Genomic DNA, 16,745 nt, shown 5'->3' with positions numbered 1-16,745 from the left:
ATATAATGTAAAAGTAAAAAGGGGAGGAGGGTCAGACATCTCAGGACCAACGTGGTCCACTTGATGAGTCAAAGCCCAGATCTTTATACTTGTGCAATGCTATGGGGTGACTTGAAATGGACTGTAGATGCAAGAAACCCCTGAAGCATCTCACAGCTGGTAAAACTAGGGGAGGAGGCTAACTTTTTGATGTCTCACGACCCACATAGGGGTTCTCTATTCCTGCTTTTGTGAATTCCTGGTCTTACTTGTTTGCTGATTATGACTGATTGGAGATTTTTATTTCAATGGTGAGAGCTCAAAAACCCAGACCGGTTCCTTTGGCCCAGTCTGTAGGCTCCTCCCTCCTGTGGGCTGTAGGCGGGCCCTGGACCCCTCTCCTCTCTGCAGTAAATTCTCCGGCTCCTGTCCGGGTGCAGCACACTGCAGTCTCCATCAGTCCTCCACCCAGCGCTCTCCTTGCAGGTGGGAAATATACACACAGGAGCGTCACAATGTAAGTATTTATATTATATCAAAAACAATGATAATAATGAATACTTTTACTATTCAGTAAACAAAATTTGATTTGTAATGGTTCTTTCATTTCCTTAGCATGATGCGCAGGTGAAGTTAGTGTTTGCATCATTTTTTAATAAGTGCGTGTATATACATGGATTGCTGCGCATTATCTGGCGGTGCAAATTTAGAGCCAACGTTGCTTATTATTAGGCAATTTAAAGCTTCGAATAACAGTATCCTGGCACACTTTGCGTCTAACCTGTTCGATAGTATTCAGATAAAGGGGTTGTCATAATTCTGATCGCTGTTCCACCTGACCTTAAAACGCCTTTGGTTTGGAGAACTGACTGATGATGCAGCAGATTTCTCTCCCTCTCTTCACTGTGCGAAGGCAGCAGGAACATGTGTCCAGTTTCATCTCTGCAGTGATGAAACAGCAGCAGGCTGCTTCCAGACACTTTCCTTCTGTCTGTCAGGATGCCTCTCCTCGTGTTTTGACAGCTCTTATTTTTGCATCTTGTTTATGTTTTGGGTCATTTAACTTTCCACCATGTTTTCTTTTCTTTTCCACTTTCTGAACTCTTTGTTCGATATTTGCTGCTTCTTCTTTAAAGCTTTTTTCAGTGTAGCTTGAACAAAAAAGACAATGTTTGTATGAAGAAATATAAATTTTATGTGTCCTTTTCCAGGACTGTCATCACAGGCATAGCTGTTTTGGCCTTTGTGGTTTCGATTGAAGGCAGTGTTGGGTAAGTTGATTGCTTCAGGTTTCAAAACACAGACAAAATGGATCATAATTGGTATGAATTTCAACCTGAAATTTGAACTAAAGCAGGGAATAATAACCCAAAATCTTCTTGGCAACTTAACTTTCGTTGAGCATTTATAGATGCATCATAAATTGGTCAAAATCAGTACAAATATCATTGACACATTGATTTGTTTCAGTAAATCTATTCAAAAAGTAAAACTGAATATTTTCCTTCTGACAGTCATCAACACCCTTCAGTGGTAAGACATAAAAAGAATTGTAAGAAGCTAGCCGTTTACATAGTATTGTATATTGCATATTAATAGAAATCCATGGGCTACAACTGTTGATCTACAACTTTGCCATTGTATAAAGTGCATCAGTGTCTCTTTTTCTCTGTTTTGGGTGTTTGATTTTGGTACACAAAATGAATCACCAATACAGTTATATACAATTGAGACTGCATTTATTTCCCCTTAGCCATAAGGTTTCAGGAACTAATAAACTTTCAAGTATTGCTTACTGTAAATTTCTGCATGCCCATCATTCAAACCATACGGTGTACTTGGGCTCCATATGGATTTTATTAAGTGGACGTGAGCTAGCAGTACGATTCTGGTTTGAGACCCAGCTGGGCTGATTAAATACAATCCTTTAAGCAAAGCTAGTTGAGTACCTTATGCAGGTCTTTGCTAGGTCACAAATGTGTATTCAGTAGGAAAATCAGTTAAACACATTTAGGACAAACACGGATCCCATTTTTCCGACAGAGCTTCCAGCTCGTACTCGTACTCGTCGTCTTCCGCTTATCCGGGACCGGATCGCGGGGCAGCAGGACTCAGCAGAGATGCCCAGACGTCCCTCTCCCCAGACACCTCCTCCAGCTCCTCCGGGGGGAGCCCAAGGCGTTCTCAGGCCAGCCGAGAGACATAGTCCCTCCAGCGTGACCTGGGCCGTCCCCTGGGCCTCCTCCCAGTGGGACATGCCTGGAACACCTCCCGAGGAAGACGTCCTGGAGGCATCCGGTATAGATGCCCGAGCCACCTCAACTGGCTCCTCTCGATGTGGAGGAGCAGCGGCTCTACTCTGGTCCCCTCCCAGATGGCCGTGCACCTCACCCTGTCTCTAATGGAGTGCCTGGCCACCCTACGGAGGAAGCTAATTTCAGCCGCTTGTATCCAGGATCTCGTTCTTTTGGTCATGACCCAAAGTTCATGGCGATAGGTGAGGGTAGGAACGTAGACCGGCTGGTAAATCGAGTGCTTCGCTTTTCGTCTCAGCTCTCTCTTCACCACAACGGACCGGCACAGCGCCCCCATTATTGCGGCAGCCACACCGATCCGTCTGTCGATCTCCTGCTCCATTCTTCCCTCACTCGTGAACAAGACCCCGAAATACTTGAACTTCTCCACTTGAGGCTGGAATTCCCCTCCAACCTGAAGAGGACAAGCCACCTTTTTCCGGTCGAGTACCATGGCCTCTGACATGGAGGAGCTGATCTTCATCCCAGCCGCTTCACACTCGGCTGCGAACAGCCCCAGCGCATGCTGTAGGTCTTGGCTAGAGGGGACCAGCAGGACCACGTCATCTGCAAAAAGAAGAGACGAAATCCACTGGTCCCCAAACCAGAACCCCTCCAGCCCTTGGCTGCGTCTAGAAGGTGTCCCTGTCGGGAGATGCTGGATAGTGCCCCTCCCAGGGACTCCATTAGTTTGCTGGGGGATTTCGACACCCACGTGGGAAACGACAGTGACACCTGGAGAGGCGTGATCGGGAGGAATGAGCTCCCCGATCTGAATCCGAGTGGTGCTTTGTTATTGGACTTCTGTACTAGTCACGGATTGTCCATAATGAACACCATGTTCAAACATAAGGGTGTCCATCAGTGCACTTGGCACCTGGACACCCTAGGTAGGAGGTCAATGATCGACTTTGTTGTCGTATCATCAGACCTTTGGCCGCATGTTTTGGACACTCGGGTGAAGAGAGGGGCTGGTGGTGAGTTGGATCCGCTGGAAGAGGAGAAAGCCGGACAGACTTGGCAGGCCCGAGCGCATAGTGAGGGTCTGCTGGGAACGTCTGGCGGAGCCCTCGGCCAGCGATGTATTTAACTCCCACCTCCGGGAGAGCTTTGACCAGATTCCGGGGGATGTTGGAGACATAGAGTCCGAGTGGACCATGTTCTCCACATCTATTGCCGATGCTGCTGCCCGTAGCTGCAACCGTAAGGTCTGCGGTGCCTGTTGTGGCGGCAATCCCAGAACCCGGTGGTGGACACCGGCAGTAAGGGATGCTGTCAAGTTGAAGAAGGAGTCCTATCGGCTGTGGTTGGTTTGTGGGACTCCTGAGGCGGCTGACGGGCACCGTGAGGCCAAGCATGCCGCGGCCCGGGTGGTGGCAGAGGCAAAAACCCGGGCCTGGGAGGAGTTCGGTGAGGCCATGGAGAAGGACTACCGGTTGGCCTTGAAGCGATTCTGGCAAACCGTCCAGTGCCTCAGGAGGGGGAAGCAGTGCTTCGCCAACACTGTTTATAGTGGAGGTGGGAGGCTGCTGACCTCGACTGAGGACATTATCGGGCAGTGGAAGGAGTACTTTGAGGATCTCCTCAATCCTCCCATCACGCATTCCCTGGTGGAAACAGAGGCTGGGGACTCGGGGTTGGACTCTTTCATCACCCAGGCTGAAGTCACCGAGGTGGTTAAAAAGCTCTGCGGTGGCAGGGCTTCGGGGGCGGATGAGATCCGCCCTGAGTACCTCAAATTTCTGGATGCTGTGGGGCTGTCATGGTTGACACGCCTCTTCAACATTGCGTGGCGGTCAGGGACAGTGCTTCTGGACTCATAGACTGTGGTGGTCCCCCTTCATAAGAAGGGTGACCGGAGGATGTGTTCCAACTACAGGGGGATCACACTCCTCAGCCTCCCTGGTAAGGCCCACGCCAGGGTATTGGAGAGGAGAGAGTCCGGCCGATAGTCGAACCTCGGCTTCAGGAGGAGCAGTGTGGTTTTCGTCCCGGCCGTGGAACACTGGACCAGCTCTATACCCTCTACAGGGTACTTGAGGGTTCATGGGAGTTTGCCCAACCGGTTCACATGTGTTTTGTGGACTTGGAGAAAGCATTCGACTGTGTCCCTCGTGATGCCCTGTGGGGGTTACTCCAGGGGTATGGAATCAGGGGCCATTAGGGACCATTCGGTCCCTGTACAAGCGGAGCAGGAGTTTGGTCCGGATTGCCGGCACTAAGTCGGACCTGTCCCTGGTGCATGTTGGACTCCAGCAGGGCTGCCCTTTGTCACCGGTCCTGTTCATAACTTTTATGGACAGGATTACTTGACGCAGAGCTTCCAGCATCAAGCTTATATAGGCAATGAAAATGGGACTATCATGTAAAACATGAAATATCTAATTTGCAGCCAGATTTACACCCCAGTTCTTCCCTTTTATGGACCCCATATGTAATTGTTGATCATGAAAGCCTTTTTCCCTTGAGTTCTGTTGGTGCTGAAAAACCAACCCGGAAACCACTCTAAAGACCGCTCTAAAGACAGTGGAGATGGTTATGGACTTCAGGCAGAACCCAGCCCCACCTGACCCCATCACCCTCTGTGACTCCACAATTGACACTGTGGAATCTTTCCACTTCCTGGGAACCATCATCTCCCAGGATCTCAAGTGGAAGCCAAACATCAGCTCCCTCATCAAGAAAGCCCAGCAGAGGATGTTCTTCCTGCAGCAGCTGAAGAAATTCAACCTGCCAAAGACTATGATGGTGCACTTCTACACAGCCATCATTGAGTCCATCCTCACCTCCTCCATCACCATCTGGTACGCCGCTGCTACAGCCAAGGATAAGGGCAGGCTGCAGCATGTCATTCGGTCTGCAGAGAAGGTGATTGGCTGCAGTCTACTGTCGCTCCAGGAACTGTACACCTCCAGGACCCTGAAGCGGGCAGGGAAGATTCTGGCTGATCCCTCCCACCCCGGTCACAGACTCTTTGAGACTCTCCCCTCTGGCAGGAGGCTGCGGTCCATCCGGACCAAAACCTCACGCCACAAGAACAGTTTTTTCCCATCTGCCACCAGCCTGGTTAACAAAGCCTGGAAACCACCCTGACACTCTCCCTTTCCCCCACACACCCCCTTTTTTGCTGACAGGACACTTGTAACTTGTAACTCTATGCGTTACATTAACGCTCAGCTTGGACTCCTGCTTTACTTGCACACTGATCACCTGCACTGTTGTACTGCTCTCACACCCAATACTGCTTTATATTTACTCTCACTCACTTAAAACTGTGCACATATATTTATATTATATTGTAGATATGTTTATACTGTTTAATTTGTACTGTATTGCACCGACTACGCCAAAACAAATTCCTTGTATGTCCAAAAATGTAGTTGGCAATAAAGCTTTTCTGATTCTGATTCTGATTAAATGTGACATCTTCGAGCATTCCACCTTGAAATATTTAGTTATTTCTTTAATTCCTTTTTAATTTAATAACATTCAGCTTATCTAAAACATTTTCTGATTACCAACCCGCAAAACAATAGCACCCATCAACCTAGGCTGCTGTGCCTTCGATGCTGCATTTTTGTTCTCTAAGACATCACAGATGTTGTAGATGAAAACTGAAATGTATTTAGTTAATTAGGCATTTCAATCTGCCTTGGCCAAAATGATCTTTTCTGGGATTTAATATCTCACCCTTTTGGAGATTTTAATATCTGTCATTTTATGGGTTTATCATATCTGACCTTCTATGAGCAAAGTATCAGAGTTTTGTCGCACTTTTGTTGTCTATCTGTTGAGTGACCTTCTGGTTGTAGCTGTGTTTGACATCTGTGTACAGATTAGAAAGTGGGGCGCTGTGATTTATGTGATAGCATGCATAGGAACTGCTTGTACCCAAATACGTAGAATCAAAAGGTATTTCCGGAAAGTTAATGCAGATTTTTTTCACTGTGTTGCAGACCAAGCACTAACACCAGCTTCTGCACCGAGTCTAGGGAGTGTCTGCAATATGAGCTGGTCTGCAAAACAGACGAGTATGAAGTGAGTCTGAACCTACAACAAGCAGCTCTAACACAAACATTACCTGCCCACAGACTTTTTATCTTACATTTTATGGATATACGTGTGTTCAGGTGCGACACATCAGCCCCACTCGCTGGGTGTCAACAGATGCTGAAGCCTATTTCATGGGAGTGGGTGCAGCCATGGCTTTCAGGAGACTGTTCCAGTATATCAACGGAGCAAATGAGGAAGGTGAGGACATGAGAGGAGAGGCAAAGCTGTGTAACTGAGCTTAGATTTTTTTTATTTCATTTTAATTTTGTGGGTTTCGGGTTAGGTGTGACGATGGAGATGACTGCCCCTGTCCTGGTAAAGGTCCCAGAGGAAACCAAGTTGTGGGAGCCAGCCGTCTACACGCTCAGCTTCCTGCTGCCGGCTGCCAATCAGGACAAACCGCCTGCACCCACTAATGACAAGGTGAGCTGGCAAGAGCCTAGAACTGCAGAAGGATGCAGTTTCTTTGTTGGGGCTGCAGAGCTGTCCTTGTCAGTTGGAAGGTTAAACTCTGCACATCTCTGAGGAGCTGTGCATAATTTGATCAAGGGCTTTTGCTTAAAGATCAATAGTGAGCACCGATGCAGAAAACTGAGTCTGACTCCAGTCCTGCTTTCACTTAGAGGAGCAGAAATAAAGGGTGTAGGCTCGTAATGTATTTCTTTCAACAGATTCATAAATAGATAACCTGATAACTTAAACGTAATGCCTTGAAAAATTATTCAAAGCTCTTGAAGTTTTTCTCACATTGCTGCAACATAATTGAAAAGGTTTTATTGGGATTTTATGTGATAGATCAATACAAAGTAGTGCATCAAGGGGATAAAAAACTGGTTCATGGGGTTTAAATATTTTCCAAATACACGCATGCAGGTGTGTTCAACCCTTCTGAGTCAATACTTTGTAGAACCTCACTTTGCTGCAGTTACTGCTCTAAAAACCTTTTGGTGAACTGTAAATCTCTACAAGCTTTGCATACAGAAAGTATTCCCATTCTGAATGGATAGAGAGCATCTCCGAACATCAACTTCAACTCTTGCCAAAAAAGCTCAATCAGATTGTTAGATCTAGACCATGAACATGCTGTGAGCCAAACCATTTCATTGTGGCTCTGGATGTACGTTCAGGATTATTGCCCTGCTGGAAGGTGAACTTCTGCCCCAGTCTCAGGCCTTTTCCAGCCAATTTGCCCCGACTTTAGCTCCAAGCTGTCTACCCATCAACCTCTGACCAGCTTTTCTGTGTGCTGGGTTCCTCAGCCTTTATGATTCTGTTTGTTTCACTGATGTTTTCTAACAAAACGCAGAGGCCTTCACAGAACGGCTAGGTTACACACAGATAGACTTTATCTACTGATCAGGAGATGTCAGAATTATCTTTGTAAAAAATTTGAAAATCATGTTTCTTTTTCCTTCTTCGCAGTTATGAAGTACTTTTAGTTGGTGTGTCACATAAAATCTCAATAAAATACACTGATGTTTTAGCTGGAACATGACTCAATGTGGAAAAGATTACAGGTGATGAAAACATTTTCAAAGCATTGCAAATAATAACTAACATTTTAAAGATTTATATGAAAAATTAGACAGACAAAATAGTATTTATTCGTGTTTTAATATTCTTCTTAGTATTTGTTAATGCTAAATCCTACTTTGTTATTGTTGGTGTTTCTGGGTAGGCACAACACTGGTCCATCACTTGAGTTTAGAGTATTCTCATTCTGAATGATTCACCTTAATGGGTCACACAGTTGATAGTTTAGACAAAACATAAGGCCAGGTACTGAATAGAAAATGAATGAAAGAAAAAAAGTGGCCAAAGTCTTCCTTTTAAAGCCAGTGGTTGACTCGATTCGCAGGATCGTCTGTGATGCAGTTTTTGCTCCTCGCTGATATTTTCCTTGTGTTGGCTGCACAGCTGTATTTTACCGAGATGCCGGAGATAGACATGTATGTGAGGAGCTACGGAGGCTGGATGCTGTCAGTCACCTCCAGGCATCACTCTCACCAGCTGACCAAAGAGCTGGAGAGAGTGCACGCGTCCTACAACCAAAGTTTTCACTATGGAGTTGGTTATGACAGGTAGGACACGCTGCTTCACTTCTATTTGATCCAATAATTTCTATCTTTGCCTTGGTTTCTTTTGAAACTGTTTTCAAAACCCTTGTCCATTCCTATTTTGCTCCCCCTCTTGTTTTTAACAGTCCCTTGAAGCTGCTGAACAGGCATAACGAGGTGTGGTATGTGGCTGAAGGTGAACCGGTTTGCACAGATCCACAGGAACCCACTCCTGCACACACTTCCCGGCCCACACCAACCCTCTTGCCTGCAGACTCCCCATCAGAAATGCTGTCTGATTCAGCTTACCTCACTCCATCTAACCTGTCCTCAAATACAACCTTTAACTCCTCCTCACTGCTGTCCTCTGACCCTTCAGCCGTCCTCCCGTCTGAAACACCGGCACACAATTTGTCCGACCTTCACACAGAGGCCACATTCAGTCAGCCCCCGTCCTCCGTTCTGATCTCACAGGACCCGACGACAACCAACACATCCGGGCCAGCCTCTGTGAACCCATCACTGGAGCTGGAGCACGATGCTGGTGTGTGGAACATCACAACCAGCAGCTCTGTGGACACACAAGCTGACCCTAACACTGAGGTCCAAGATGATGTCCATTAGCAACAATGAAGCTATCACATATGGTATTAGATATATAGAAATGATGCACTCTTTGTTTTCTCTTGTTTTCTTTTCAGTATGCAACCTGTTCTCATTGTACCACAGCTTTGCCTCCTGCTCAACCCAACGTATCTCCATTCACTTTGTCACTCTGAAGTTATCTAACTGCTGCATTATAAACTGATTATCATAACTGTTAAAATATATTAGTCAAATGTAAGTGTTAGGATTTTAATGGTAATCTGCTTTAAACTGATAAATACAATGCCAGGATTTACCGCAATAGACCATTATATCTGTAGAATTGTCCTGATGTGGAGTTCGACATCACTGAAACTTTCTGTGCAGCTTCAGCTTTCTCCGACCTCCTACCTTCTTCTTCTGCTGTACGTGTGCCGACAAATTGGTACAGTCACGGTAAAATCAGCGAGCATGTTCAACGGGATCTTTGCTGCAGAGATAAATAATTATACTAAAGGTTAAACTTTCCAAACTTATCAGTAGTAGTAAAAATATTATTAATAATCAGTAATAATCAGTAATATTATTACTGATAAGTAGTAATTATTACTGATTATTACTTATCAGTAATAATATTTTTTTCCTGCATTGTGTCATTTAAATTGTGAAATGAAGTAAGCAACTGCTTAGGGCCCCAAAACCAACAGGAGAGTTCTTGAATTCTCACACAACATTGGAAATGTTTAGCTATTTAATATTTGTTTTCTCTTAATTCAGGGAAAAAATGTATAATATCAATACATTTTCTAGCCAATTTTAGACCACTTCATGCTATTATTTAAATTCTTCAATATTTCAAAATGTGTAACATTAGGCTAATCAATGGAAATTGAAAGAAACCTGTGATCACTGGAATTGTCAACATCTTTAGCTCACAGAACGACTTTCCAGTGAGGTAGAAAAACGCCACAAAGAATAATATAAATGTTTTCAAAACTGTATTATTGTTGCAAGATGCTTTAATATTTCTGAAAACTGAGCATGGTTAAAAGAACACAACACAAGTTACCTTTAATCTGGCTTTCACACAGCAATTTTGGTTTACATCACTCTTCTTTAAATAAAGCTTTTCTCAAATCTTTTTGCACTTATGTACATGACTTGAGCTGACTAAGGTGTTATAATTAAACTGGCACTGTTCTTGAAACAAATTAAAATAAATGTGTAATCGTGTTAATGTGTTAAGACTGCAGCAAAGATCCCAAAGAATCATGCGTCAAACCAATACAATAAAATGTACGTATATAAATTTAAAAAAAATAGTAATGCATTTCAGAACTATGTGATAAATCTGAGGAAGCCACAATAAAACAAAACACTCTTGATGAAAACTTGTTTGGTATGAATTGATTTTGACTTGAGAATCAGTCACACACATCACACACTCATGATCAGTCAACTTGACTCGATCAACCTCAGTTGACAATCTTTAAACATAAACATAAGCTTGAGGATGGCTGCAATGGTTCCTGCTTAGTAGTTGGACGTAAAGGAGTTTAGATGAGTTTAGCAACTTCAACGTCAAAGTTCTCATGCAGCTGTAGCGAAGGATACCTTTTACCCACAGAAATGTCCTCTTGCAGGTCACTTTAAATGGCCTTGTAGGACCGTAGGTATAGTTGAAGCAAACTCTTGTCCACACAGGTGGTGGTTCTGCATCTGAGAACAGGAGGAGTCCATGACATTGTTAGGTTGCTGTCCAGCTTGCTATTTGACTACTTGTCACCACTGGTGAAAGTTTCTCGAGACTAAGCAAAGACTTTTAATAAGGTTAATAATTGTCAGTCAGTCATTTTCTACCGCTTATTCCATAGTGGGTCGCGGGGAGCTGGTGCCTATCTCCAGCAATCTATGGGCGAGAGGCGGGGTACACCCTGGATAGGTCGCCAGTCCATCGCAGGGCAACACACAAACAACCATGCACACACTCATACACCTAAGGGCAATTTAGAGTGACCAATTAACCTAACAGGCATGTCTTTGGACTGTGGGAGGAAGCCAGAGTACCCGGTGAGAACCCACGCATGCACGGGGAGAACATGCAAACTCCATGCAGAAGGACCCCTGGTTGGGAATTGAACCCAGGACCTCCTTGCTGCAAGGCAACAGTGCTACCAACTGCGCCATAGTGCAGCCCAGTTAATAATTGTATTCTGTTTAATTTTGGAATCCAGATACTTTGAAACGCTCCATAGTTAACTGTAAATTTGATCAATGATTGGGTTCAACTTTAAGTGTGAATGCCGTGTCTTATTAAATGAAGTTATTAAATGTGTAAGATGACAGAATCAGAATCAGAATCAGAATCAGAAAAGCTTTATTGCCAAGTACGTTTTTGGACATACAAGGAATTTGTTTTGGCGACTAAATGGGGATACAACCTCAGTAATGATATACTGACTACGGCTAAAGACATCCAATGCCTCTGCTAGAAGGAAAGGCACCACTTGCCAGCCTTGAAGCTACGTTAGGCTGATCAAACAGCTTTCAACCATCCAGTCTGAGAGACAAGGGACAGAACAGAACATCCAGGGAGATTCCAGTTCAGAGAGATTAAGGAGCAATCAGGCAAACCTCAAGTAAGGCGCCTCAGTCTTCCTTCTGTGACGGCTGTCTAGGAACTCCTGACTTTGAATTTCCATGCTGATTATAAATGAATCCTGGGATATCAAGAAATCTCCCCCTACACCGTGTCTGGAGAAGGAAAGCATTTACTCCTCAGAGTTTTGTTTTTTCCTTTTAAGAGTGGCTGTAGTGTTCAAGAGAAGCAACAAATAATTTTTGAAAGGAAGATTCATTAAGTAGTTCACTGAAATCCAACTTAGAATTTATTCATAGGCTATCATCACCCATCTCCATCTGAGAGCATAACAGCCCAGGTTCCTCTCACACATCATTCAGAATTATGCTAAAAGATTACTGTACAAAACAGGTTTAAATGAGCGTCTAATGTTCACACATAATCATTTTCATTAAATCACAAGTTTACATTGTGATATTATTTCACTACAAAGAGTAAAGTACCATTCATGCTGCAGTTATGTCTAAAAACCGCTGGGATTAAATAACATCCAAACAAGTCCACTTGAAGTCGGACAAAGTCCATCTCTGCATCACATGTTTATGGCTATCAAATGTGTTTTCATCCACATAGTAACAGGTACTCAGAGAATTAACATAAAAAAATTCACAGTTCAGTGATTTGATCTGACTGAAAGGCATTTTCTCTGTTGTTTGGCTGAGACAGAAACAGGAACTATCCAGCTTATTAGAAAGGTTTTTCAATGTGCACATCAAAAGTGTTGAATTTTCTTTCAACACAAAAGCTCAAGTTTGAACTTAATAATAATGGGCACAGTAAATTGGCAACCTTTTAAAAAGAAATGCTCCGTTTCCTCTATTAATGTGTGTCTGTTCTATTAAAGTTACACAGTGGACATTTTCATAGATGTAAAGGGAATAGAAACATTTGTAATTCTAGACCAAATCTAAGGGAAGAGAGATTACACACAAGAGGCTCCATCAATGTGCACATAAATAGCTTTGTTGTGTGTCTGAATAGTTTTTTTCATTGTGATAATATTCTAATTACACTCCCCCTCACTTTAAGACAGCCACCTTCTTAGTGACACTTGCTCTCCTGCTACCGCCACCTCCCGCTCCTCCTCCACCTCCTCCCTGCCAAAGCTGACTGGGGATGGTGAAGGCGTCGACACTCATCCCCATGGTTTTTGATGGGATGGTGCTGAACTGCTTCCTGTCGGAGCTGTATTTGAAGATGGATTCCACCTGGCTGGAGCTAACAGCCCGTGGGCCGACGCCCGCCAGCCTCACCAGCTCCTGGGTGTCGGGGTTCATGGTATAAACGCCTCTGAACTGACAGTTGGAGTCGCGGAAGAGAATGAGGAAGTGGTTGGCGGAGCTCTTTTCCATTTCCTAGAGTTGAAGCAAAGTGATGAGAAGAAAATCTGTTTTCCAGTCTTCAGACACTAACGGCAAAATTTCTGTCAAGTAAAACAAAATGAAATCCCAACCTCGACTATCTTGTTTTTTTGCATCTCGTTCACCTTCCCAGCCAGGCAGCAGCGCGACAAAGCGTTGTGAATAATGAATTTATTAGACTTGAAGCTTGGCTCTTTAAACAGTTTTGGGCCTGAAAATACAAATACAGGTTCATTACCATTAACATTCGTTTTCACAACGGCAGCAAATACAACACAAAAACGTGTCATTTCACCTTTTATCTTCTACTTAGCTTACAAAGACTGCCACCTTAAAACTTAATGGTGGTCAGAATGTTATCGTTATCATTTATTGAGTGCTGAGCCTGAAAAGAGTTCTGGTTAACTTGCAGCCTGGTTTCTTTTTTTATCAGTTTAGCCAGCATCCACATGGATGTTATTTTTCAAGCTGAAACATTAAGATAGCTTTAATAACACTTTTAAGTAAGTGTGGTATTTTATTTAAATAAGTAAACTGTCCTTAAATGATTATGAATTCTTATGCCTGATCGTCATGATAATTTCTTTTTAAAGGGTAATGTTGTGGCTTAAGAACCTTGGAGAATTTTCTGAGGCATCTCCAGTTGCCACAGTGTCCTCGACTGATTGGCTGACAACACAGCAAGTCAGAAAGGGAGAGACACCTTTGAAACTGATCACCTCTATGCTAGCCTGAGCAGGATATGCCCTCCGTGGGTCCAGCCTGATCACCGGAGGACAGTGGGAATGTTTTGAAAATCTGTTTTGCTGTGAAAATTACCTATATGCCTGCCAACATTCCTTGAGATTTTTCTACAGTGGAGATCTTTGCACCCAGGTTTTCATGAAATTCTGATAGTCTGGATAACGGCTGAAGCTCAATCAGCTGAATATTAAATACATAAATAAATTTAGACTTTATTGATCTCACAATGGAGAAATTGTCTTCTGCATTTAACCCATCCATTAGGGAGCAGTGGGCTGCCATTGTGCGGCGCCTGGGGAGCATTAAGTTACTTTTTTGATTGATTATAACTCTGAGAAACATAAAGGAAAGGAATTGATCCCTCAGAAGGAAAATTAATCACTTATACAAGACTCACTGCGTAATTATACAGCAGTTGAATTTATTGTGGTGCCTATATCCTTTACAACACTGACTGCACGTCTGCACTGTCTGGCAATGTACCTGTGAATTCTGGGGCAGGTGAGGTCCCATTGGAACCAGACTCCCAGTCTTTGTCTCCGTTCTGATTTATGGGTCTGCTTGGTGTTACACATCGTGAAGGGGAATCAAGACGGCTGTAGGAGAGAACACAAATAACAGAACAATGAGCATTCATCTCATAACACTATCTGCTTGAGGAATATCATGGAGGGAGGGTGGCTTCAGTTTCCACTATCTTCTTTAACTTAACCTGTTCATCAGTTATCAAAACCAGACAGACAAACCAGGCAGCAAACCCAACTGTTTCTTCACAGAACTCCTATATTTATAAGTAAGGTGGGTTGTTTCTTTCTTTAGTCATAAATCAAGTTTTTATTTTACTTCACAGGGTTTCTACACATTTTTGAAATCACACCCTTTGCCCAGCTCACATTTTCAGATTTCTCAGTCAATTTTTGACCTATTTTTAAAATGTAAATTGAATAGTTTCCTATGAATTTATAGCAGATATGACAGTTCTATAGTGGTAAGGCATCAAATATATACCTCCTAAAAACACAGACTATAAAGCAAGTTACTGAAGAAATGTACATATTGATCTTGCATTACTATGGGATGTTTCTGCACCTCCACCATCAGTTTCAGCATTACTATTGAGGAGAAAAAACCTTTTTTTCATCAGCTTATCATCAGAATGATGCAATGCACAGGGTGACAGGATTTTCTGCAAAGGGCTTACTTGTTCCATGTGAGAAAGTGATTGCCCATTAAACATAATAACTGGTGACAGGTGTTTGAGATGACCACTCCTGGCTCACTCTTCTCTGCAGAATTATTTTAATTCAGTCATGTTGAACAAGCAGTTTTTTGTATTTACTCACAATTTATTTTTTGTATTTTAAATGATTTCATAATTAATTTTAGTGTGGTATCCTTTGGAAATACAACCTCAATTTGGAGGTGTATGTGCTTCTTCATAGCTGGAAGCCCTATCTATGGGAAGACCAGTGAAAGCAACCTGATAATGGTTTATTTATTTAGGATGACATATGAGGATATTTTGGTTCAACAGTTTGGTTGGATACTTCTGGTTGCAGCCAGGGCAGCCATGGAATGTAATGTGTGTTGCATTTGTGCTGCAAATAGCGGAATATTAAATTACTTTGGTAAGGTTGCCAGCTGGGTATGGGTGAGGTTAGGTTGACATGTGGTCAGTGGGGCACTTTTTCCTACAAACTCTCTGAAGACCGAGCCACGCAGCCGCGCTATAAGGTGATGCTGCCACCAGGCTCTTCCATGTAGAACGCAGGAACCTAATATCCTGCCAAAAAATATCAAACCATTATGATCTGAACAGGGATATTTGGTGCTTGTTCAAAACTCTTATGCCCCTTACAGCTAATAGGGAACCCCCTACAGTCTTAACACACCACTGAAGACTTTTCTGAGATCCTGCAGAGACCACCCTTGTTTCGTTATATATTTAACTTTGTGTTACAGCCTTACCCTGGAGTAAAAAGGAGTAAAATTTTTTAATTAGCCAGCAGCATGTGACAAGAAATATATACAGCTGATGATCAGCTGATTGATGATGCATCTCTTGGGTTCTGTGGCAGGTCATAGCTGGACTTTGTACTTTTCTATTTCTGAGAGCCCTGCTCTCAGATACTGCTCATCTGCTGTAGATACGTTTTATGTTGTCATTGTCACATTACAGGACTGGACAGAAAAGAGAGAAAGCAATTTCTAACACAGTGGTGTACCTCTGGGGTCTCTTTGTGGAGTCACCATTGTTTCCAAGCTCATCTGTGGCTGCAAGGTTTTGTGAGGAGTGTGAGAAGACCTTTGTCAGCTTAGAGTCTGGGGAAACAAAGGTTAAATCATTAAAATAATTGAAACAAACTGTGAACTTGTTTTTTTTTCCCCCATTTTTACCAGTTGCTCCTTTGGCTGGACTGAGAGACAGCTTGGTTTCTTCCCTGGTCATGCTGCGAGGTCTTGAGCGGGTTTTCTTAAGAGACATTCGGCTTGGATGATTGATTTGTTTTTGCTTCAGGACTTTGTCCAGGTCTTCCATGATTCTTAGCTGCTGTCGTCGTTCATACTCCCCTCGTGTAAAATCGCCGCGCCGAGCTGGAGTGGCAGGAGGGGTGGGAGAAGGTGAGGTTGTGACCGCCGGAGGCGTGTTGGAGGGGGATGCCTCTCTTCTTTCAGAGGATGCTGGTCTGAAAAACAGAAGGAGGAAGGTTATTCTTACACTAGCAGCTTTTAGTAAGTCATAAATAGGAAACAATAGAAAGTCTGATTATCAAACGTTGTGCAGCAGATTCATGTGTGAGGGTTACCTGTTTTCCCTTTCTTGTTCATGCCATTGTTTCCTCCTTTTCAGCTCCTCTGTTCTCTTTTGTTGTCTTTCTAAGAGCAGCGCTCTACGCTGAGCCATTTCCCCTTCACTGTGCGCATCCTCCTACAAACACACATATGCACCATCATCCAGATAACTGGCAAAACTGTTGCAGCTCTAAAAGTTGCAAAACACAACAACACTTGGAGGAAAACCAGGGAATTT

The 16,745-nt window shown here is 43.5% G+C and overlaps 2 protein-coding genes across 9 annotated transcripts in view; one reads left to right on the top strand and one right to left on the bottom strand.

The window, feature by feature from the left end:
- The first annotated feature begins 272 nt into the window (after positions 1–272).
- On the top strand, positions 273–10,359 carry soul5l (heme-binding protein soul5, like). The gene is made up of 7 exons (XM_047364468.1): positions 273–496; positions 1,191–1,250; positions 6,230–6,311; positions 6,404–6,524; positions 6,610–6,749; positions 8,244–8,407; positions 8,530–10,359. Exons 1-7 carry the CDS (start codon positions 288–290, stop codon positions 9,005–9,007), a joined length of 1,254 nt encoding a protein of 417 aa, XP_047220424.1. The 5' UTR covers positions 273–287; the 3' UTR covers positions 9,008–10,359.
- Positions 10,360–11,838: 1,479 nt separating this feature from the next.
- Positions 11,839–16,745, bottom strand: part of LOC124868826 (calmodulin-regulated spectrin-associated protein 3-like) — a 31,508-nt gene continuing 26,601 nt past the window's right edge. For all 8 annotated transcript variants that reach the window (XM_047366431.1, XM_047366435.1, XM_047366433.1 and 5 more), the window contains 6 exons: positions 16,522–16,643; positions 16,112–16,401; positions 15,940–16,036; positions 14,198–14,310; positions 13,063–13,181; positions 11,839–12,964 (listed from right to left, as the gene is read on the bottom strand). In XM_047366431.1, coding sequence (XP_047222387.1) covers positions 12,629–12,964; positions 13,063–13,181; positions 14,198–14,310; positions 15,940–16,036; positions 16,112–16,401; positions 16,522–16,643 — 1,077 coding nt within the window. In that variant the 3' untranslated portion in view covers positions 11,839–12,628. The remainder of the gene's footprint in view (positions 12,965–13,062; positions 13,182–14,197; positions 14,311–15,939; positions 16,037–16,111; positions 16,402–16,521; positions 16,644–16,745) is intronic.

Source organism: Girardinichthys multiradiatus, chromosome 5, assembly GCF_021462225.1.
Source record: "Girardinichthys multiradiatus isolate DD_20200921_A chromosome 5, DD_fGirMul_XY1, whole genome shotgun sequence".
In the NCBI taxonomy this organism is placed as follows: domain Eukaryota; kingdom Metazoa; phylum Chordata; class Actinopteri; order Cyprinodontiformes; family Goodeidae; genus Girardinichthys; species Girardinichthys multiradiatus.
The sequence above is the reverse complement of the archived record's forward strand: the minus strand, read 5'-3'. Positions and strand labels throughout refer to the sequence as shown.